Source organism: Neofelis nebulosa, chromosome 16 (assembly GCF_028018385.1).
Source record: "Neofelis nebulosa isolate mNeoNeb1 chromosome 16, mNeoNeb1.pri, whole genome shotgun sequence".
NCBI classification, from domain to species: domain Eukaryota; kingdom Metazoa; phylum Chordata; class Mammalia; order Carnivora; family Felidae; genus Neofelis; species Neofelis nebulosa.
In genome coordinates this window covers 37,856,333-37,879,967 of record NC_080797.1, presented here as the reverse complement: position 1 = coordinate 37,879,967, position 23,635 = coordinate 37,856,333, and the positions used below count along the sequence as shown (strand labels likewise).

The window sequence follows — 23,635 nt, the reverse complement described above, 5'->3', positions numbered from 1 at the left end:
CCCAGTCTGATGGAGGAAACATAGGCCCTCTTCTCAGGAGCCTCCAGTCTAATGGGAGACACAATCCTTGCCTTCATGAGTCCCCAGTCTAAGGGGGGAGGTATAAGCCACTCTAAGGAAACTGAGTCCAGTAGCAAAGGCAGACTCCACCTTCCAGTCTTATGTGGAGGATCTAGATCTTAGAAAGATCCAATCTGATGGTGGAGACACAGCTCCGGCCTTTGGGGTTCAGTCAAGGTGTTGGAGAAGGCACAAAACAGTCTAATGGGGTACGTGTAGGACCTGCCTTCAAGGGTGCCTGGCTGATGAGAGAGACAGTTGGTGAGCCCCAATCTGATGGAGGAGTCATGGGCCCTGCCTCAGGTTACCCCGTTTTGCGGGATCTACGGTCCAGCCATCTGAAGACATGCTGGCTGACCCTCCTCCTGTTTGCAGACTCCTGTGGATGACAAGGAGCCTCAGTCAGTGCCCAACATTGAGTACCTCCTGCCTAACATTGGCAGGACAGTGCCCCCTGGTGACCCAGGTTCAGGTGAGTGCAGGGGCTTGGGAACGGGTGGGAGTGGGGGTGGGATTCACATTCCCAAGGGTCCCAGATGCCTGGCCAGACGCCCAGCTTCCCTGCTCTGCCCCAGCGGGGCCCTTCCCTGCCCCCACCACAGAGACCCGGGCTGTGGCAGGGCCTTCTCCACTCTGGGGAGGTCTGGCTTGCCTGTGGGCCCGCTTCCTTGTCTGCTCAGCTGCCCCTCCCCGGGCTGGGTAGGGGCTTTGTTCGCCCTCCTTCACTGGTTTCCTTCCTAAGCTTTTTATTTCTCATGGGCTGTGTCCTTCTGGGCATGTTCCTCTTTTTAATTTTTCTTCCTTTTCTCCTTGCACCCCTCTGTCCCCTTCTCTCTTCTCCCTGTGCTCTCCTCCCGCCCCTGAACCCTGCCTCTCTCTTCTCCCCTTCCCCTCCTCCAGCGGACCTGTTGGAGATTTAAAGGGTACAGTGTGGCATTTGCGGCCTCGGTCACTAACAGTGGCGGGTGATTATAAGAAGGCTGGGCAGGCCCGAGGGGCAGGCAGAAAGGTCCCGGGCTGTGAGCACCTCACCCTTGACATACCGGCTACCCCCACTTGTGAACAACATACCCCCACCCTAGCCCTCCCATCAGAAAGCCCCTTCTCAGGAGGAAGGAGGCATTTGTCGGAGCCAGATCCTGGCCCCTTGCCGGGAAGTCTGGGCACCGCATGACTGCTCCCTCACCTCTGTCGCGGTCCCCAGACTCTGGGCTTTTCTCTGTGCTGAACCCGGTCACCTCCGGTTATCTGGACAGGGGGAGGCTTGGCTGGTAGGGGGACCCAGCCTGCGGGACACGAGTGATGTCACCCTCAGAAGCCTCTCTAAAACTGCAGCTCCTGCCTTGGTGGGCTCCGAGGGCTGACTCTTCCCGCTTCTGAAACCAGAGCCCCTGGTCACTCAGCCCCTAAGTCCTGTTTCAGGGCCGTAGACTCTCATAGCAGAGCAGCCCCTCTGCCCAAGGCATTAACTTCTCCCGCCCTGTGGGCGGGCCGCCCTTCATGAAGGCTCCTGTCTCTGACAGAGGCCTAGCGCAGCACCCCTAGTTACAAGAGGCAGGCTGAGGAGGGAGCCAGGGGACAAGGTGGGTGGGGATGGCAGAGAGGAGCCCCCCGTTTCTTCTAATCACCTGCTGCCGCTCCCCTGCCTCGTGTGTGTCACTGTGTGGTTGGCCATCTGCTCCTCTCACCGTGTGCAGGGGAGGGGTGGGGAGGAGGACTCACTTGCTTGCCAGAGAGTGTGGATTAACTGTGCCTGCCCACTGCCCCGTCAGACCCCGGGAGGTCCTTAGATCAGCCTACCCCCTCCCCGGTCCCGGAGAGGACACTGCCAGGATTTGGTTGTGGTTCCTTCTCCACCCCCAGTGATCTTAAAGGAGCGGGACCCCAGTCCTACTGATGTAATGATTTTACTCGTTCTCGTAACTCTGGTGATAAACAGGGCCTTGCCCCCAGGAAGGCAGATGGACGAGGAGTCTGGAGGCGGAGCCTATCAAGGCCCTAGTCACCAGCGCGCTCTGCCTCCTGGGTCCCACCTACTTGGTGTCTGCCCCTCGACGCCATCATTCACAGGGTCCCTCTTCTTCCTCCTGTCCCGGAAGTGGGGGTGGTGGTGAGGGTGGAGGTAGGGCGCCCCCTTGTCTGTGCACTGTGTGGTCTCCATTTCTCCAGAGCATCTGTGATTCGCTGTGTTTCATTGTGGTTTCCGTGGACTGCGTCTGATATTTGGCATTTTCTCTCTAGTGCTTCAGAGTAACAGGGACAGGAGGGGAGGGGAGAGGACCTAGGCCCAAAGAGAAGCCCTCCTTGCCCTTGACCCTGACAAATGAGGGTCTCACAACTGGCAGCCTTGACGTCACTTCCTACCTCGAAAGGAAGTGGTGATTGCCGTCAGTACCGTCCCTGGGCCATGGGAAATGACACCAGAAGCCCATCACACTCCCAACACCTGGGGAGAGCTCAGGTGTCTGAACTCTCTGGTTCCTGAAGCCTCCGGGGAGAGGGAATCATGTTCACAAGGCAGCCTTCTCCTGCCCCGATTTAACTCTCCTTTGTATTTCTCTCTCTCACCAACAGATTCCACCACCTCCAGTCCAGCCAAGTCCAAGGTAAGTGCCAAAGCAATTCTGAAGCTTTCTCCCTGCTTAAGCCGTCCCACTTCTTGATTTTGGCCAAGGGAATGGGGAGAATTGCCGCTGGATGCTGAGGAAGTTGCTGGTCACAGGGAAGGAAAGTAGGAGGTACTGTGGGTACCGCGGTAAGCAGGGAAGTCACTCACCGTGGCCGTGCTGGGTGAGGCCTCTGGTGGAATAGAAGGATCCGGCCTGGGAGTTAGGTGGCCAGGTGGCCAGGGGCAGTGTTCCCAGTGGCTAAGAGCGCACAGTCCGCGGCGCCTGGGTGGCTCAGTCGGTTAAGGGTCCGACTCTCGATTTCGGCTCAGGTCATGATCTCACGGCTCATGAGATCGAGGCCCGTGTTGGGTTCCGTGCTGTTAGCGCCTGCTTGGGATTCTCTGTCTCCCTGTCTCTCTCTGCCCCTCCCCCCACTCACGCTCTCTCTCAAAATAAATACTTTAAAAATTAAAAAGAAAGAAAAAAAGCACAGACAGTCCTGGGTCTGAGTCCTGCCTCCACCACTTAGCTTCAGGACATCAGGCAAGTTGTTTAACCCCTTTTCTGATCCTCAGCTGCTCACCTGTCAATGAAGTGTAATATTTCTTCTTATAGCCACAAGTATGTCTGCTGTACTTAATATTCTTTTTGGAGGGCCCAAAGCAGGCAGAAGGAAGGAAATAACAAAGATAAGAGGATAAATCAATGAAATTGAAAACAACTGAGAAAATCAATGAACCTGAAGCTGGTGTTTTGAACCAGCTCTCACAGCCAGCTACTCGCCGTCCAGGGCCTGCCCTCTGAGACAGAACCCATTAGGCAAGGATGTAGAGCTTGATGGCCAAGGGGGTTGGTGTCTTAGCTCTGGCTGCCATAACAAAATACCACAGACTGGATGGCTTAAACGAGAGAAATTTATTTTCTCACAGTTCTTTTATTATTATATATTTTTTCATGTTTATTTACTTTTGAGAGAGACAGAGACCGAATGTCTCTTGAGAGCGGGCCAGGGGCAGAGACAGGGAGACGCAGAAGCCGAAGCAGGCTTCGGGCTCTGAGCTGTCAGCACGGAGCTCGACTCGGGGCTCGAACTCATGAACTGTGAGATCATGACCTGAGCTGAAGTCGGACGCTTAACCGACTGAGCCGCCCAGGCGCCCCATTTTTTCTCACAGTTCTTGAGGCTAGATGTCCAAGATCAAGGGGTCAGCATGGTCAGTTTCTGGTGAGAGCTCTCTTTCTGTCTCGTACATGGCCGCCTTCTTGCTGTGTCCTCATACAGCAAAGAGAGATTACAATAGAGAAAGCTCTCCGGTGTCTCTTTCTATAAGAGCACTAATGCCACCACAAGGGCATGACCTCATTACCTCCCAAAGGCCCCATCTCCAAATACTATCCCACTGGGGGGTAGGGCGTCAGCATACGAATTTGGGGAAGGGGACACAATTCTGTTCATAGTAGTGAGTGAAATCACTAAACTCTGGTGATCGAACTGGACTCATGTCTGTCCGGGTCTCTAAGCACTGGCCAGGTCCCAGCGAGCCCAGTGTGCCTGACACGCAGTGTGCCTGGGGGGACGGGGAGCTCACTCCGTCATAAGACTTCTACGGCAGGGAGCAAGTTCATTATAGTGACCTGAATCTAGCCCACCCATCGCTCCTGCTAGCCCCCTGGTTTCCCGTAGCCTCTCCTGGGCTGACGCCTTGGCCTTTATGTGAATGTACCGACCTCTGCATTCCTGGAAGTGACCATTATGACTGCTCTGCTTCTGTAACTAGCTGGGATGAGAGGATAATTTGATCAGATGGTCCTAGTGGCCTCACAAGCGCCTCAGAGAGCACTGGCCAGAAAAGACCGTGGCACTGGCTACCCTGTGCCTCAGGTTGATCAGAGCAGAACTGCCAGATCGCACAACTCCGGGGATTGCCTTCTGGAGCCGTGCAGCATTGACCGCCGTGGCCCAGGAGCCGCATGCCTATGAATCCTGACTCCCTGACATGCTTTAGCTTCCTCAGAACCAGCTGATGTGAGAGAGAGTACATAGGATGCGGTGGCCACACGAGGCATCTCTGTGTCTCCATTATTATACCGTGGCTGAAACAGGAGGTGACCTGTGAGAAGGGGTCACAGGGCAGGTCATTCCAGCCCAGCAGGGGGACCAGTTTCAGCCTGTGCTTATGTACGGCCTTCTGTGTTGAGGGGACTGCATTCACCCATTTGTCCATTCACTTAACATTTATGTATGTATGTATGTATGTATGTTTGGGGGTGGGGGCAGAGAGTGAGGGAAAGAGAGAATCCCAAGCAGGCTCTGTACTGTCAGTGTAGAGCCCGAAGCTGAGCTTGAACTCATATAGTGAGATCATGACCTGAGCTGAAATCAAGAGTTGGATGCTCAACGGACTGAGCCACCCAGGCGCCCCCAGTCACTTAACGTTTAGTGAGCACCTGTTATGTGCGGGCACTGCACTAGGAGTCATGGATGCAAACACAAAGAGGCCACAGACCTTGCTCTCAAGGAACTCTGAGTGTGATACAGATGATGTGGAAACAGAGCTATTCCGATGGGAGAAGAGCAGGTGTAGGTGTGTTTTCAAAGGCCATGGGAGGGCTGAGAGGTGGCTGTACAGAGGATGCCATATTTGAGCTGGGCCTAGGAAGAGGGCTAAGAGCTCATACGGCAATAGGCGGGCAGGGAGAGGGGGCGGTGGTGGCTCAGGGCAAGTCAGTGTGGCAGGTGGGCATCGCCAGAGTGAAGGGTGTGTTGCGGTTAGGGTAGGGAGGGCTGGCAAAGCGGGCAATAGGTTGTAAAGGGCCCTGTGTCTGGGCTTCATCCTGGGGGAGGTGGGGGGCCCTGCAGAGTCTGGAGGTGATCAGATTCCTGCCTTGCCTAGAAGGACTGACTGCTCTAGAGGAGGGGGGACTGGGGTAAGGCAAGGCTGGAGGCAGGGACCCCTATCAGGAGATGGCAGAAAGACCCAGAAAAGGCAGAGCAAGGGCCTGGACAGAGGATGGTGAGGATGAGCTGGCTTTGGGAGTCACTTCAGGAAAACTGAGAAGCAGCAGGGAAGGAGAAGGAGGCAGGGAACCACCTGAAGGTGGGGAACATGAATGCAGGTCGTTTGGGGCAGGTGTAGGGAGCCTAGTGTAGTTGTAGATAGGTGAGTTTCAGGTGCCTACAGACACTTTGCTAGAGATGGATTTGCCATTGGAAGAAGAGTTCTGGAGCTCAAGAGATAGTTTGGTGTTGGCCCGTGAGGGTCCCCGTGGGCTCTGCTGGGGCATCACGGAAGGACAGGACCAGAAAACACTCACAGGACTTAGCAGTGACAGTGCAGCAGGAAGTTGCCCCGCGTGGGGTTGGAAATCACTGTTTGGGGGCGCCTTCAATCCGATCGTTCAGATTGTTCAGAACTGGGTAGCCACTTCTGGCAGCCGAGCCGGCCAGATTGATGTGGGGTTGGGGACTGTGGGTGGGGGCCCCGGTGGGATGGCTGAAATGCAGTGGGCTGTAGTGGGAAGGGGAAGTGAACTTGGGCCGGTTGCCCTGGAGAGGCCCATACCTACTGCCTAGGTGGAAAGGCAGGTTTCCCAGGTGGGAGTGAGTGGAGATGGAGTGGGTAGAAGCCATGGGGGGAGGGACATCCCTGCCAGGCTCTGGTGACTATAACCGGGGCTGGTATATATTAAATGGGTTCAAACTGTCAAGTGTATTCACTGTTGAGAGGCTATTATCACCAGAGCTGTGTCTGCAAGGATTAATCTAGCGCTGGGCTTGGGGAATGGAGTGGAAGTTGGGGCGGAGGTGAGGGACCAGGCCCCAGCTCACAGGAAGGAGCCGAGAGTCTGGATTGAGACCAGAATGGGTACCGGAGGGGACTGGGATATTGAGGGGGGCCGCGTCTCGCCGGCTCCCGGCTGGGTAGGGACGCTCCCACTGGGACAGCCATCAGGGAGGAAGGGCTTAGGACGCCGGGGAGGGTGGGTGGGGGTGGGGGAGCGGGGCCGGCTTGGGACCTGCCGCGGTGCGGGGGCGCCTCCTGCATGCTGACCTGTCTCCCGCGCAGGGCTCGTGGGCCCCCAAGAAGGAGCCGTACGCCCGGGAGATGCTGGCGATCTCCTTCATCTCGGCGGTCAACCGCAAGCGGAAGAAGCGGCGGGAGGCGCGGGGACTGGGCAGCAGCACCGACGACGACTCGGAGCAGGAGGCGCACAAGCCCGAGGCGGGGGCGCCGGCGCCGGGGGCGCGGGACCAGCCGGAGGGGCTGCTGCCGGGCGCAGCCGCCTCCGAGGCCCCGGGGCGCCTCAGCCCCCCGGCGGCGCCTGACGAGCGACCGGCCGCGGACACGCGCTCCATCGTCTCGGGCTACTCCACCCTGTCCACCATGGACCGCAGCGTGTGCTCGGGCGCCGGGGGCCGGCGGCCGGGCGCGGGGGACGAGGCGGACGACGAGCGCAGCGAGCTGAGCCACGTGGAGACGGACACGGAGGCCGGCGCGGGGCCCGGGGGGCGCCCGGCGCGCCGGCCCTCCTTCAGCTCGCACCGCCTCATGCCCTGCGACACCCTGGCGCGCCGCCGCCTGTCCCGCAGCCGCCCGGACGGCGAGGGCGCGGGCGCGGGGCGGGGCGGCCCCCGGGCCGCCGAGCCGCCGGGCTCGGCCTCGTCCAGCAGCCAGGAGTCGCTGCGCCCCCCGGCGGCCGCGGCGGTGGCGGCGCTGGGCTCGCGGCCGTCGCGCATCGAGGCTCTGCGGCTGCGCCTCCGCGGCACCGCCGACGATATGCTCGCCGTGCGGCTGCGGCGGCCGCTGTCGCCGGAGACGCGGCGGCGCCGGAGCAGCTGGCGGCGCCACACGGTGGTGGTGCAGAGCCCGCTGACCGACCTCAACTTCAACGAGTGGAAGGAGCTGGGCGGGGGCGGCGCCCCGGAGCCCGCGGGCCCTCGGGCGCACAGCGACAACAAGGACTCGGGCCTCAGCAGCCTGGAGTCCACCAAGGCCCGGGCGCCGTCGTCCGCGGCCTCGCTGCCGCCCGGGGACCCGGGGGCCCTGCAGAGCCAGCCCCCGCGCCGCTCGGCCGCCTCCCGCCTCCATCAGTGTCTGTGACCAGCCCCCCGCCCCGCGCCGGTCCCTCTACCCCAGTCTTCTCTGGCTTGCCCCCCCTCTCTTGTCCCCGGTGCATCTGGCGCTGCAGGCCGCGTCGCTGGTTTGTGTGCGGGATCGGAAGGGGGCGGGCAGACGAGAAGGCCCCGGCTGGGACAGGGAGTGGGAGCGGGAGGAAGGGGGACACCCGGGAGGTAAGAGGAGTGGGGAGAGGAGAGGGGACAGGCTGCTGGAGCTCTGTGACAGAGTGGGCCCTCTGGGCCCTTCTGTGTCTGCACTTAGAGACCCTTGTTGGCCATGGGGTGTGGATAGGGAACCACCCCCCTCCCGAGTCTCAGTCCCGGACTAAAGGAAAGACCCGGGGTGATGCTGGTTCTTCGCTTCTTTCCTCCGTGCCTCTCCATTAGCTCTTGGCTCCTAGCTAAGGTGGGGGAGGGGATGTAGGGTCATGGTGTCCATGGGCGGAGGGGGTATGTGTGCGAGTGTGCTAGTTACTGTCAGAAGGTGTTTCCAGTAGCAACTTCTGCCTCTCCTGCCCCTTGTTGCCCAACCCCACCACATACAGCAGCCCCCCACCCCCACCCCTCCCACCTTCGGTGCATCCAGGGATCCTGCCCCTGCCGCTTGTCAGAGCCAGAGAAGGAAGTTAGGGCCACTCCACAGAGGCGGAACTGAGACTCCTACCAGGGTTGTTCCCCTCACCAACTTTTTGCCAACCTCTAAACCACCCTCACTAAGCGTGTTGACCATGGGAGCTGGCTGCCGATTCCCCAGTTTTGGGAGGGTCCAGGGTACCCCCTGCTAGATCTCCCTTGTCCCTCTCTTTGTTCTTCCAGCTGTCCTGCTGCTTCCACAATTCAGGCACACAGACCCCCACCTTCTTCTATTTAGGAGGGGGTGTAGTGAACATCCCTGGTGTCTCTCTCTCTCTCTCTCTCACTCACTCATACACAAACACACACACACCACATACACACACACACACACTGATTTATGGGGTCTGAGCTGGGCTGTTCCTTGAGGATGGGCGGGACCCAGCCCCCTCTTCTCCCCACACGTTGTAAATAGACCTCAGACCACCAGGCCTCCCCACACACGCCCTCACTTACCCCAGGGAAGCCCAGGTGGGGTTGTGAACCTCACTGCCACGTCTATCAGTCTTCTTGTTTTATGCAAAGATTTGCTGTAAAGTAGATTTCTCTTTCCCCCCTCCCCCACCCTTTTACTGTAAATATTGTCTCTAAATGTGTAACATATTATAAAGAATTTATAAGGATTTTTAAAGATGTTTTGCTCATTTAAAAAAGTGTTGTAACAGTGTTGGAAAAGCCTCTGGCCCCACGTGCGCATGTCTCCTTTCACTGTGTCCTTGACACACCTCTCTAGGCGACAACTAAGATTTCCTGCTTCTGAAAAGTCCTGTCTTAAAAGTATAGTCTATATCTTGGAAATAAATGGCCTTCCTCGAGGCATGAGTCATCGGTGTCATTTGATTCGGAGGGACGAAGGGGCCAGAGTGGGGCCGGCTGGGGGAAGTGGGAAGGGGCTGGCCCACGGAAGGAGGGCAGTGGGGGCTGGACCCGGTGGTGGCAGAGTGGAGGCAAGCCTCTACCTCCTGGGAGCTTTGTAGGTGTCCTTGGGGACTCGCCCTGGGTCTTGGGAGTGGTCCAGCGGTGCTGCCCAGCAGATGCTGTTGATGGGCCCATCCTGGCTGGCTGCCATCACAGGCTCTCCAGGCCCATGCAGTATCCCAAGACGACAAGAATGGGTTTTGCCCGTGGTCTTAGTCACGTGTAATTTACAACACGGGATGGGTTTCCTTCAAAAGAAACATTTTTACTGTTTATTTTTTTTGAGAGAGACAGAGTGTGAGTGGGAGAGGGGCAGAGAGAGGCAGACACAGAATCTGGAGCAGGCTCTAGGCTCTGAGCTGTCTGCCCAGAGCCCGACATGGGGCTCGGGCCCGCGAACTGTGAGATCACGACCTGAGCCGAAGTCGGATGCTTAACAGACTGAGCCGCCCAGGCGCCCCAGGGGGTGGGTTTCCTTCATTGTCATGGTTCTACAGTTGCCCCTGCCAGCTTCCGGGCTGCCTCTGATGAGCCTAGTATCTTGTAGGAAAACAGGTGACATTCATCAAAGAGAACCTTCGAGAGCCCTGGAGGTGGCTAGAATGCTCCTTCCTTTCTCTGCCCACCCCCCTGTTGTTTTTGTTTGGCAAATGACCCAACAGCTAGTGCTGTGGGCTCACATCGGCCCCAAGGGCTTTGCAAGTCCTGAGTCCTGCAACACTTTGGAGCACTGTCTCATTGGTATCTCCACTTTATATACGAGGAAACTAAGGCACAGAGAAGTGACGTGACCTGTCCAAGGTCACACAGCTAGTACGTTGGTGGAGCCAGGTTAAATCTAAGCCCAGAGAAAAGACATAAGGATAAGGTCACCTGCCCACTGGGCCACCTTCTCCCCACTGTAGTTACGCTTTGGATGAAAATGGATCAAAACATTGTGCTCTCCCAAAACAAAGGGAAATGAAGACATCTCCAGTAAAGAGAGACAATTCGTCGTTAGCAGGCTTGCTCTATGAGGAATACTCCAGGGGGCTCAGCAAGCTGAAATAAAAGTACACTAGATGGTAACTTGAATGCACACAAAGAACACCAACAAGGGTAACTGCGTAGGTATTATGAAAGTATAAACATTTTCATTTGTAATGCTTTTCTTTTTTTTTTTTTTTTGCCATTAAAAGGCAACTGCATAGAGGAGCCTGGCTTAGTCAGTAGACCATCCAGCTCTTGATCTCAGGGTCATGAGTTTGAGCCCCACGTTGGGTGTAGAGATTGCTTAAAAATAAAATTTCAGGAGCACCTGGCTGGCTCAGTCGGGAGAGCTCACGGTTGTGAGTTCAAGCTCCACTTTGGGCGTGGAGCCTACTTTAAAATAAAATAAAATCTCAAGCCTATTATTTAAAAAATAAATAAATAAAAGGCAACTGCATAAAGCAATAATTACAAAACTGTGTTGGCAGGCTTGTAAGGCGTAGAGGTGAGATTTCTATGACAATAATAGTACAAAGGTGTGGGAAGAAATGGAGCTGTACTGAAGCAAAGTTTTTGTACGCTACTAAAATTAACTCAGGATTTATCCAAACTATATTATTACTATTTTTTAATGTTTATTTTTGAGAGAGAGAGAGAGAGAGAGAGACAGAGTGTGAACGGGGGGAAGGACAAAGAGAGAGGGAGACGCAGAATCCAAAGCAGGCTCCAGGCTCTGAGCTGTCAGCACAGAGCCTGACGCAGAACTTGAACCCACAAACCTGTGAGATCGTGACCTGAGCCAAAGTCAGACCCTTAACCTACTGAGCCACCCAGGCACCCCCCAAACTGTATTATTTATTTTATTTTTTAATTTGATTATTATTATTTTGGTACTAGAAAATATCTAAACAAAAGAAGGCAGGAATCGAGAAATAGAAGAGAACAACAAAGAACCCCATAAGACATGGGAAAAAAATAGCAAAATGGCAGACATAAATTCTACCTTCTCAGTAATTACATTGGATGTAAATGGGGCAAACAGCCCAATCAAAGGCGGAGATCGGCAGAATAGATTTAAAAACGTGATCGGACTGCGTGCTGTTTCCTTTAGATTCAGAGACACAAGAAAGTTTAAAGTAAAAAGATGCCACGCAGAGTTACCGACAGAGAGCCAGAGTAGCTATGCAAGTTTGCGACAAAATAGCTATTAAGGAGGCAAACACTATTACTCAAGACAAGAAGGACATTTATAATGATAAAAGGGTTTATCAAGAAGATGAAATTACTGTAAATACATATGCTTCTCACAACAAAATTTGGAGCAGACACTAACAGAATTTAAGGGAAAGCAAGCCATTCAAAATAATGGTTGCAGACGTCGGTACCCACCTTCAGTAACAGAACAACGAGGCAGAAGATCAGTAAGGAAGTAAAATATCGGACGCCTGCAAACCAATTAGACCTAACAGATATAGCTAAAGAAGATTCCACCCAACAACAGCAGGATACACACTTTTTCTCAAGGGCACATGGAACATTCTCCAGGATAGACCATATGCTAGGGTGTAAAACAAGCCTCGAGAAATTTAAGAGGATTGAAATCACGCGAAGTTTGCTCTTCAACCACAGTGGAATTAAATTACAAATTAATATAACAGAAGGACTGTTGGGAAGTTCACAAATAGGTGGAAATAAAAAAGTTCACTCCTAACTCAGTGGGTCGAAGGAGAAATCTGAGGCGAAATTAGAAATACCTTAAGATTGGGGCGCCTGGGTGGCGCAGTCGGTTAAGCGTCCAACTTCAGCCAGGTCACGATCTCGCGGTCTGTGAGTTCGAGCCCCGCGTCAGGCTCTGGGCTGATGGCTCAGAGCCTGGAGCCTGTTTCCGATTCTGTGTCTCCCTCTCTCTCTGCCCCTCCCCCGTTCATGCTCTGTCTCTGTCTGTCCCAAAAATAAATAAAAAACGTTGAAAAAAAAATTAAAAAAAAAAAAAAAGAAATACCTTAAGATGAATGAAAGCAAAAACAGAACATGTGTGAGTTTATGGGATGCAACTCAAGCAGCACTTCCAGGGAAATTTATAGGTGTAAATGTGTGTATTAGAAAAGAAGAAAGATTTCAAATCGATAACCTAAACTTTTACCTTAAGAAACTAGAAAGAGGGGTGCCTGGGTGGCTCAGTCCGTTGAACATTCGACTCTTGATTTTGGCTCAGGTCATGATCCCTGGGTCGTGGGATCGAGCCCTGAGTCAGGCTCTGCACCGAGTATGGAGCCTGCTTAGGATTCTCTCTCCCTCTCCCTCTGCCCCTCTCCCCCACTTTCTCTCTCTCTCTTTCAAAATAAAAAAGAAACTAGAAAGAGAAAAGCAAACTAAACCTAAAGCAAGCCAAGGGAAGGACATAATAAAGATAAGAGTGGAAATAAATGAAATCGAAAATAGAAAAAAAAATGGAGAAAATCAATAAGACTACAAGCGGGTTCCTGGAAAAGGTCAAAAAAAATTGACAAATATTTAGCCAAACTGACTAAGGGAAAAAAAAGAGGGAGAGAGAGCAAAATCTCTGTCAATTTTACCTTTTCTAAGAACCAACTCTTGGTTTTATTAATTTTTATCATTTTAAATTAATTTTCTGTATTTTTCTAGTTTCGTTGCTCATTAAGGAAATGCAGATTATAACCACAGTGAAATACCACCTCACTCCCACTAGGATGGCTTAAATCAAGAAACTAGAGGGGCGCCTGCGTGGCTTAGTTGGTTCAGTGTCTGACTTGGGCTCAGATCATGAGCTCATGGTTCGTGAGTTTGAGCTCCCCACTGGGCTCTGTGCTGACAGCTCAGAGTCCACTCCAGAGCCTCTTTCCCCCTTGCTCTCTGCCCCTTCCCCGTTCGTGCTCTCTCTCTCTCAAAAACAAACAGAAAAAAAAAAAATAGAAGAAAATAGAAAACAACAAGTGTTGGTGAGGATGTGGAGAAACAGGCACCCAGCTCGATTGTTAGTATGTAAACTAACACCGCCGCTGCGGGAAATAGCTTGGCGGGTTCCTCAAAAAATTCAACACAGGAACACATGACGCACCAATGCCATCGCCCCGAGAGAAGTGAAAACATACGTCCTCCCAGAAACTTGTACGTGAATGTCTATAGCAGCATTATTCATAGTAGCCAAAAGGTGGAAACAACCCAAATGTCCATAGATGAATGAACAGATAAACCGTCGTACGTATATACAACACTGTACTATTCGGCCGTAAAAAGGAACAAAGTCCGGATACGTGTGACAACTTGGGGAAACCTTGAAAAGTTATTCTGAGAGAAGCCAGACCCAAAAGGTCACAAATTATGCGATGTCTTTTGTATGATATATATGGAGAGCAAACAACCCCCTAGGGACAGATTAGCGGTTACTAGAGAATGGGGTGGGGTGGGGATGGGGCAAGGTTGCTTAGGTATGGGTTGTTTCATGGGGTGAGGAAGAAGTTTTGGAACCAGAGAGAGATAGTGGTTGCCCAACATTGTGAGTACACTGAATACTACTGAATTGTACACTTTAAAGAAGGTTAATTAGGGGCGCCTGGGTGGCTCAGTTGGTTAAGCATCCAACTTCGGCTCAGGTCACGATCTTGCGGTCCGTGAGTTTGAGCCCCGCGTCGGGCTCTGTGCTGACGGCTCAGAGCCTGGAGCCTGCTTCCGATTCTGTGTCTCCCTCTCTCTCTGCCCCTCCCCTGTTCATGCTCTGTCTCTCTCTGTCTCAAAAATAAACATTGAAAAAAAAATTTATACACACAATGGAATATTATTCGGCCATAAAAAAGAATGAAACCTTGCCATTTGCAACAAATGGATGGATCTTGAGGGCATTAGACAAATACCATACGAGTGCACTTATATGTGAAATCTAGGCAATAAAAAAACCCAACCTGGGGTGCCTTGGTGGCTCAGTTAAGTGTCCAACTTCAGCTCAGGTCATGATCTCACCATTCCCAAGTTCGAGCCCCACGTTGGGCTCTGTGCTGACAGCTCAGAGACTGGAGCCTGTTTCAGATTCTCTCTCTCTCTCTCTCTGCCCCTCCCCCACTTGTTCTCTCTCTCTCTCTCTCTCTCTCTCTCAAAAATAAACATTAAAAAACATTAAAAAAAAAAAAACCCAACCAAACAAAAAACAAGCTCATAGGTACAGAGCACAGATTGGTAGTTGCCAGAGGTGGGAGATAGGGGGTGGGTAAAATGGGTAAAAGGAGTCAAAAGGTACAAATAAGTTATATAGTTAGGTGTAAGTTATATAGTAAATAAGTCATGGGGATCATGTATGGCATAATGACTACAGTTAATAATACCGTGTGGCATATTTGAAAGTAAAATGGGGGTAATGATCCCCACAGACCATGTTGTCAGGGGTAAAGAGACACTTAATAGAAGTGATGAGTATCGTAAAGGATGAAGAAAGTGTGACTGTTGGGAGGGAGAAGTCTTGGGTTTGAATTCTGACTCCATCATTTCATAGCTACAAAGGCGCTGATACTCAGTTTCCCTTCCCTCAGCCAGAGATTTGTTAGCTTGAGTCCAGGCTGGCTTCACCTGCACGGCCAGATGGCTCTGCACTTACCCCTGCCCCTTGCCCGCCATCTTTTCTTGGCATCGCAGCCAGAGGTAACTTCTGAAATAGGGTCAGGTCATGTCAATGTCTTACTTAAAAGCGTCTGATCGGTTTCCGTGGCTCTGAGATGAAATGCACCTTCCTTAGCACATCAGCGGGATGCGGCTCCTATGATGGGGTTTCTGCCCACCACTCTGACCTCATGGCGTGCACCCTTTCCCCTCCTCACTCTACTTAGGGTTCCATCCATGTTCCAGACCCCACAGATTACTTCCTACCTCAGGACCTTCTGCCTGGGGCACTTCACCACCAGCTGCCGCATACCCAGGCATCACTTTTTAAATTATTATGTTTAGATATTTATTTTTCAAGGGAGAGAGAGAGAGAGAGAAAGCCGGGGAGGGGCTGAGAGCGAGCGCGAGAGAGAAATCTCAAGCCGGCTCCATGCGGTCAGCGCAGAGCCCAGTATAGGGCTTGAACTCACAAACTGTGAGATCATGACCCGAACCGAAACCAAGAGTCGGACACTCAACTGACTGAGCCGCCCAAGCACCCCACCAGTCGTCATTCTTAAGGTCGCCACTCGAATGTGACCTCAGAGCTGGTCACCCTGTCTGAGTGGTCCCCCTCACTGTCACAACCTGTTTCCCTATGGCACTAGTCACCATCTGTCACGATTCTGCCCGGTATCTGCATTCGTGTATTTTGGCGGGCTCCCCTCCTAAATGCTGTGCCCCAGTCCCAGTGAGGAAGGGACGAGCAGCACTGGCAAGCAGACATGCGGGAGGCGTTTGAAGGATGGATGAGTCTCCCGGCATAATTCCTGGCGTGCAGTTGATGGTCCCGTTTGTTACTTGCTCTTGAACCGTGAGTGAGTGGGGTGATTCTCAGAGATGAGGGGCTTTTGTCTACTTTCCCAGCTTTCTGGACATAGGATGCGGGAGGGAAGGCAAGACCTGCTGATGCTTTAATAAGGACATAAGGGATGAGGTCTGGCCATCGGAGGGTCTGAAGGGCCACTCAGCCGGGGGGTGACCCATGGAGTCCAGTGAGCCGGCCTCAACTTCTGTCTCCAAAGACGTTATTGGCCTTTAGGAGAAGACTGGGGTCCAGCGAGGCCTGGGAGAGTGTTTTTCCAGGACACTGTCATCAGCTCAGGGGATAGAAAGCCCAACGAGCGTCAGGGAGGTATAGGACACACAGTAATACCCCAGGCCTCAATCAAGCAAGAGAGTGCCTAGAAAGACAGACTCAAGGACCCTTTAGCACATGCTGGAACCACGGCACAGCCTTCAGAATTCCAGGAAAACCTGGAAAACCCTATCAGGACATCTGGCCCACTCACCGGCGGGACAGGCGGGACTCTGATGTGGTTAACCTGGAAGGTTCAGGCAACTTGCTGGCTACAGGGTCAGGGCCCAGGACCCCCATCCAGCCAGAATCAAGGGTAAATCTCCTCTCAGGGGTCTTGACGACACCAGTCTCAGACGACACCACGGGGTTAAGTGGGGTCGGCGGGCCTTTGAGAAGGAGAAAGCAGAAATGCACCGTGATTGGGACTGAGAGTAGATCTTCAGACAAGGTGTTTTTTCGAACTGTGGGTCTTGACCCACTAGCGAGTCATGAAGTTGATTCCGTGGTTTGTGACCAAAAAGTTTAGGATTTAACAGGAGATAGCAGAGTGTGTTGTATACAGTAAGAGCTGTTTCATTGAATGCGTGTGTACACATCTACATCATAAAGGTGCAAAATGCATTTCTTGCTGTTTGGTTTTGTTTTTTAAGTTTGAAAGCTGCCATTGAAAGGACGGTTGACATGTTGAAGGATCATCCCACCCAAAGGGCAGGAGGCCAGGCCCCAACACAGGGAGGTAATCAGACCCTACTTGGTTTGCGGGGGCGGAAAGCACTGGGTTTGGGGGCAGGCAGAGCTGGATTCAAATTCGGACTCTGCATCTTACTAGTGGTAGGACTCCAGGCAAGTCACCTCCTGTCTCTGGCTCTGTGGTCTCAGGTGTAAGAGACGCCCGTGGCTACCTCACCGAGGGCGGTGACGCGAGTCAGCGGTGTTCCTCTCCTGTGTCCATGATGTGGGTTCTCATGGGCCTGTGGGACGGCGGCAGCCCCAAGGGTCCCTGTTCCTGCCCCCTCCTCTTTCAATGGTGCAGGGCAGTTACCTGCCAGATTCCCCATCTCCGCCCCATCCATCCCAACACCTTCCAGGGCGAAGGTGAGAAATAATGAGACAGCAGCCTATAGAAAGGAGATCCAGGAGAGGAAAAAGAAACAAGTTTTATTTAAGCCCCAAACACTCGGCTAGAAAAACCAGAAAGGAAAGAGAGCAGGGAAGTGAGGAGAAGAAAAAGGACATTAAAAAAGAGAGACAGAGAAAACACAGCAATCCTTTTCCATTTAGAAATTGTCAAGTTACACTGACAGAGGTCACAGAATATCCACAGAAGCCATCACTGCTACACCAACACGGGCCCTACGGGGTGGACGGGGCGGGGGTGCGGAGCCGGGGCTCAGCCTGGGGTGGGGGTGGGGCCTCACCTGGACCCCCTCTCAGAGCCGCGGGCCGGAGGCTCCTGGGGAAACAGCATATTGTGGAAGGGGCGGGAAAGGAACCCCCCCATGCGAGTAACACAGCACAGTGGGTGGGGGCGGGGGGACCAGGTACAGGGACCCCCCTGGACGTCTTAGTTTTCTCTTGGTCAAGCACACACTGATGGACAGAGCAGCGAGGCGCATGCAGCTGGGGGGCATTGACGTGCTGCGGGCTTGCAGAGGGCCAGGGGCTGGGGGCTTGGGAGGGGAGCCAAAGCGAGCGGTGCAGGGCCGATGGAACACACACGCAGGCATTCCCACGCGCCTGAGTCTCCACACCTGTGCACACGCACACGGTCACATGCACCTTCACGTACACCCCTGTCCACGCGTATGTGGCCCGCACACATACGAGTCTCTCGCAGCCACGCGTGTCTGCACACACACACTACACGCCTTCTCATGCGCGAAGCTCCCTGGACTGACATGCAGGGGGGGCACGTGCCGACGCCCCAGCAGGGTACATGCACTTAGTGCGCATGCCTCCCCGCACACCCGCGTAGAAGGTCACGCCTGTGCACACACATGCTTCCCTCCACACATGGGTAAGTGGACCTGTGCCAGTGTGCGCGCGCGCGCGCGCACACACACACACACACACACACACACACACCACACAGGCTGTGCACAACTCCACACAAACGCCTCTCAGCCCGGAAATGTGCAGGAACCAAAGGGAAAGAAAGATGCAAATCCCACTGGGCTCTCCGTGAGTGGGTGGGGTGGGGCCCACGGCTCCCTCCATCTGCCCCTCGTGGATGGACACCTCCTCCTCCCCCCACAAAGGGACGTTCAACTCAGGACAAAGACGGTGGGGCACACGTTCAGGTCACAGGGCCGAGGGTGGGAGGTGGGGGCAAGCGAAAAGTAGCAAGCAAAGAGTAATGGAGTGGAGGGAGGAGGGGGCACCACTCCCCCCTCCCCTCCCAGTCAGGGGGTCTCTGTACAGCCAAATCAAAGCAAACCATTTCACTGGACCACAGAAGCCAGGCCGATGTGCCCATCCTCCAGCCCCCCTCCCCCGCCGAAACAGCGGCCAGGGAGAGAGCGCCGTGGTTTTTTTTTCTTTTTTTTTTTTAAATATTTATATATATTTATATTACGTATATTATATATATATAATATGTAAATATATTTTTAAAACAATATAAAATGTTAAGACACTTCACTTAAATGTAAAGAGTTGCCTGCAATTAAAAGTAATTGCATCATTTATGAGGTCCTTTTTTTTTTCTATTTTCCAAGGGTTTTTTTTTTTTTCAGGAGGGATTTTTTTTTTCCTCTTCTTTTGTTATTTTTCAAAAAGGCTTGCTTGCCTTTGTACAAAAATGATCCAAAGCTAGAAAACAAGGATGAACCAACAAAACAAAAACAAAAACAAAAACAAAACAAAAAGAAATGAAGAAACACAACCCTGGTTGCCCCTCCCTCCCCAGCCCTCAACAGCTCCCCTGGCTCTCCCCAGGCACTGACCTTCCAGCCAGGCCCCAGGGACTAGGGGGTTCTGCCCCTTCAATGGCTCCTTCTTTCTGTGCTTACTTGGGGAGACTAACTCCAAAGTCTCCCCTGTGCTTACCCCACTTTGTGCTCCAAATAAGAATCCTACTCCCTGGGGACCCTCCTTGCACCACCCCCCACTCGTGTAACCCCCTTGCTGGCCCCTCACTGTGCCCTTGGGTGGCCTGGGGCTGAGAACCAAAATTGGTCTTTCTCTCCTCCTCTCACGACCTGGCCTTAAGCTACACAGGCATCCACAGGTCGGTTTAGGGGCGCTGGCTGGCTGGTCAGGCCTCAGGGACCCTCAAGGAACTCACCAAGGGTCACCAGCTCCCCGCTGAAAAAAATCACATCTCATCCCTTCCCTGAAAACCTTCATTACCTCAAAGAAGATGGCTGAAGGTCATGTCACTTGACCTTTGGGTCAGAGCTGTCCTCACCGCCCCCCCCATCAGACCCTCTCTATTCCCCCCACTTCCCTTACAACCAGCCCCTTCCCACCCTCCAGGTCCCCAAATCTAGTTTTCTAGGCCCTTCATTCTTGCCCACCCTACCCCCATTAAATAAGTTAATGTCATTTAAAGTGCTAAATTAGGAAACTGAAAGTACCAAATACCCCTCCTCGGGGCTGCCCTCTTCCAAGGCAGTGACCCCCAGGGTCAGGCTGTCTGCTCAACCTGCCACCCACAACCAACTGTCCAGCAGGGCCCCCTCCTCGCTCGGCACGGGCCAGGTGGCTCCTCACCACAAGAAGGGAGTCCCAGGAAGCCAACTTGTCTCCACGGACACGGACACGCAGATTCAAAGGCCTCATACCGGCCCCTCCCTGCGTCCTGGCTGCCGGCCTGATAGTGGGGTTGGTCCAACGTCCAGGTTTTCCTCCAGAGAGGTTTCCGAGGAAGGGGAGAGGGGTGTCCCGCCGCTCCAAGTCTCCGTGGCTCAGAGTTTGGTTGGAGTGCTCTCAGGAAGGGAGCGTAGGGTGCAGGAACGTGGGGATGGACTTGGGAGGAAGCGTGGGTAAAGAGAAAATGGAGCAAGGATGACAGGAGGTGGGCCAGAAACAGGAAATCAAGGGAAGGTGGTGTGTTTTGGTTTTTAGTTTTACTGTTTTACTTAAAAAAAAAAAAAAAAAAAAAGATAATTAAAAGTGAGTCGTTTAAAAAACCAAAAACACCAACAAGGGGATGGGTGCAGAGAGCGGAGGAGGGCCACACCCGCGGCAAACCCTTCAGAGGGTCCAGAGAATGGGGTGGGGTTAGGGTGGAGATGAGAGGAAGGTGAGCAGGGAGAGAAGTGACAGGGGTGAGGAGGGGGGACAGGCTGAGGTGGAGGTGGGAGGGGGCTTCTAGAAGGAGATGGAAGAATTCCTCGCCCCAAAGGAAGTCAATACAGGGATAGAGGTTCTGGAAGCCGCGGGCTTTTCTGAGACTGGGCTTGAGGTCTCATTCGACCCGCTCATCTCTTTAGATGGTTTAGTGGCCTGGAACAAAAACAGGGGTCAGGGGGTCAGAGAGAGGAATGGAGAGCCTTCATGCTGGTCCCCAGCTGAAGTTCTTAAAAATGAAAAACCTCCACAAATCCAAGAGAACATTAACTGCAAAAGGAAGAAGCCAGAGGGGCATCTGGAGAGAGTCATCCCCTGAGATGGGGAGGAAGGGGCCACAGTGGGGGACAGAACAGGGTAGGGGGTGGGGACAGAGTTGGACCCAAAGGCCTAGGGACCAGGGTTACTTAGGGGAAAGAGAGGAGGAGGAGGAGAGAGACCAGAGAAACACAGGGGAGACCACACCAAGGACAGGTGGACAGGGAGGTGGGAGTGGGGAGGACAGGAGAGGGAGGAAGGTGTGAGAGGTTGGCCGCCACAGGGGTGCGGGCGGAGAGACTAGAGGCCCAGGCTGGGAGTCGGTGGGGTGTTAGTCTCAACGGGCCAGCAGCCCCACAGGGCCCCTTCTGCCTTCTGCAGGAGGCTGCTACTAAGCAGAAGGTCTTATGGGGACAACTAAGGGGCAAGCTTGTCCTCCCCGGGGGAGCACTTCTCTAAAGAACCCCCCAACCCCTCCCACCGCAAGCTGGAAGAAAAGGCACTCACTGCCTCCAGCCTCTGACCCAAGGCAGGAAGCCCCACTGCATCCCCTACAAGTGTTCCTCCAGCCTTCAGCCTTGTGGGTTGTGGATCATGGGAGGTCACTCCCCCGTGAAGTGTCTGCCCTCACTGGTCAGCTCTGATAATTAGAAAGAGCCGCGCCTCCTCCCGCCTCTGGCGGACTCCCTGTGTCCCTACTGGGTCTGGATCTTTGTATGGTTCCAGAGCCACCTGCATCACCTCCAGAGGATGATGTGTCACAGATGCAGATTTCGGGGGCCCCTGCTCCAGAACGTACCTCTGGCTCAGGCTCGGGAATCTGCATTTTAGGCCGGCACCCTAGGTGACCCTGCTGCACACAACCTTAAGAGCCACTGGGCCGGGGCTCCGCAGACCGGGTTTCTCTCTGTGGTTGTAGTCGTCCACCCCTCCCCCACCCTGCAAAGCCACTAGTATGATAAATAGCATTGATTAAAAAAAAAAAAAAGGAAGGAAGGAAGCGGAAGGAAACAGAGTGCTGTGGCACATCACTAGAGACCTCCCACAGCCTCGGTCTGGGCAAGGTCACTCCATTTCCCACCCACCTACGCTACCACCCGCCACTGGGTGGGCTCTAGCAGATGCCTCCCGGTAGGGAAGGCAGAGAGCGCCTCCAGCAGCCAGCAAGGGCAACGAGGAGATCTCGGGCAGCCTGACTGGCTGACCGTGAACCTGCCCTTGCTGTTGATGATCACCATTTCTTCTTCCACACGTGCAGTGATTCATCTGGGTTTTGCTCATCGCACAAGTCGTCTGCAGTCTGCATTTTCCCTTTATGAAAATCAAGGCAAGGGTCTCCCGTCTGGGCCTCGTAACCCCTCCCCCTTTACTGTAGCTCTTCTGTTTGGACTCAAAGAGGTTCCAGGGCTGCAGCCACAAGATCTTTCCGTTCACTCAGTCCTTTGACCGAGGGCCGTGTGCCAGGCATGGCCCCTGCTCACAGGGTCCCGGTACCTGGGCCCGGACACAGGCTCATTACAAGGCAACCTAGAGCTGTCTCACTCTGGGTCACTAGCCTTGGGCTCCAGTCCTGCCCCTCCCCTCCTACCCTTTCCCATTCAAAGTTCTTTCTCCCAAAGCCGGGTGGGAGGGGAGCCCCCTGTGTCCTCTCACATCTCACCGTGTCCCCAAGCTGGCTGCTGATTCCCTCCGGGCTGTCCTCTTTGTTCTCAACCCATCTCTCTAGTTAAAAGCTTTTTCTCTTCCTTCCCTTTAGTGTTTGTCAAGAGCCCTGGTCCATTCTGAGCTTTGGTCTTTGAAATATCTGCCTTCCAGCTTGTACAGCCACCTGACTATTCACTCCGGTGACATGTCCTCACCCAGGCGAGGGCCCCTTCCTCCCACAGCCGGCGCAAGGCCTGTAAATGGCCGGTGTGGACACCCCCGCTCCTTCTTCATGGAGACCAAGATCGCTTGTAGCTTCTCTTGGAGCACTTGTTGATAAAGCCCTATCAGCCATCCCTCCCTTCCAGGAGACTGGCCGTGGCGACATCTAAAGTCCCCGCTCCTGAAGCTGAGGGAGCGTGCCGCCTGTGCCTAGTGCTCCTGTCCCCGTGCAGCTCACTTCTCAGGTAACACAGCAGTTGTCTCTCAAGTTTTCTATCACTTCATTTCACCAACCAGTCTTCCCCTGTCACTTCCAATTGTGTCTGGAGAAACAGAGCTCTGTCACCTTTGCGGCAAGGCACAAACCTTCAGCTTTCAGCTGGGAGGAGACCAGAGCCATTAGCTGGGCCCAGAGGGCTGACCCCTGCGCCCTCCTCCTCCCGTGGGTCAGAGTCTAGCACCCGCTCCACGCCCTGAGTGTGCTGGCCTGCAGCTCCGCGCTAGGTCACGGATCTCCGCACAGGCACAGACCATCTCATGTCGGCAGACCCTGCTGGCTGGTGCCTCCTCCAGGGTCACTTCCTCCCAGGCCCACACGCCCTCCCTCCTCGCTGATGAAATCCTGCCTGAATCAGGCCTCCATCTATCAGGAAACGTGGGCCTTTCCCTCAGCCCAGGTGGGGTGGGTCCTGAGCAATCTACACATTTGGAACAATTCTGTTCTCCTGGCCAGTGACCGATTTGGAAACGGGCAATGAGAAGAGAGGGGAGGTCAGCTGGGGCTCCTGGGGAAGGTTCTCCTCCTCCTAAACAGATCTGTGTGCCTAGAACCCCTGAGAGCGAAGCCTAGAACCTCCTCCTCGAAGGCAGCTTCGAGCCCCAAATGTTAGAACCACATGATAGGAGAAAGGCCACTGCCTGGCCCTTGGCACTGACAAACGTCCAGGCCAGTGGAGGATTATGGGGACTCTCCTGAGCAGAGCACCACGGGGGCTCTCACAGTTCTTTCCCACACCAGGTATCATGTGACCTCAGAACCCCGCTGCTGGGTTTCTGTCCCCATTGTACAGATGAGGGAGGAGCCTGCAGAAGGCCGAGGACTTTGACCAAGTTCACAGCCTGGGCCCATACAGAGCAGTGTCTGGGCCCAGAGGACACTGGCCCAGTGTGGCTGGAGCA

The 23,635-nt window shown here is 53.9% G+C and overlaps 2 protein-coding genes across 13 annotated transcripts in view; one reads left to right on the top strand and one right to left on the bottom strand.

Moving 5' to 3' along the window:
- ARHGAP23 (Rho GTPase activating protein 23) overlaps window positions 1-9,236 on the top strand; it is a 79,343-nt gene extending 70,107 nt beyond the window's left edge. For all 8 annotated transcript variants that reach the window (XM_058705473.1, XM_058705472.1, XM_058705475.1 and 5 more), the window contains 3 exons: window positions 436-532; window positions 2,635-2,666; window positions 6,737-9,236. In XM_058705473.1, the coding sequence (XP_058561456.1) occupies window positions 436-532; window positions 2,635-2,666; window positions 6,737-7,771 (1,164 nt within the window). In that variant the 3' untranslated portion in view covers window positions 7,772-9,236. The remainder of the gene's footprint in view (window positions 1-435; window positions 533-2,634; window positions 2,667-6,736) is intronic.
- Window positions 9,237-20,121: 10,885 nt separating this feature from the next.
- The window catches only part of SRCIN1 (SRC kinase signaling inhibitor 1), a 64,845-nt gene continuing 61,331 nt past the window's right edge, over window positions 20,122-23,635 (bottom strand). For all 5 annotated transcript variants that reach the window (XM_058702588.1, XM_058702589.1, XM_058702590.1 and 2 more), the window contains one exon: window positions 20,122-20,488. In XM_058702588.1, the coding sequence (XP_058558571.1) occupies window positions 20,354-20,488 (135 nt within the window). In that variant the 3' untranslated portion in view covers window positions 20,122-20,353. The remainder of the gene's footprint in view (window positions 20,489-23,635) is intronic.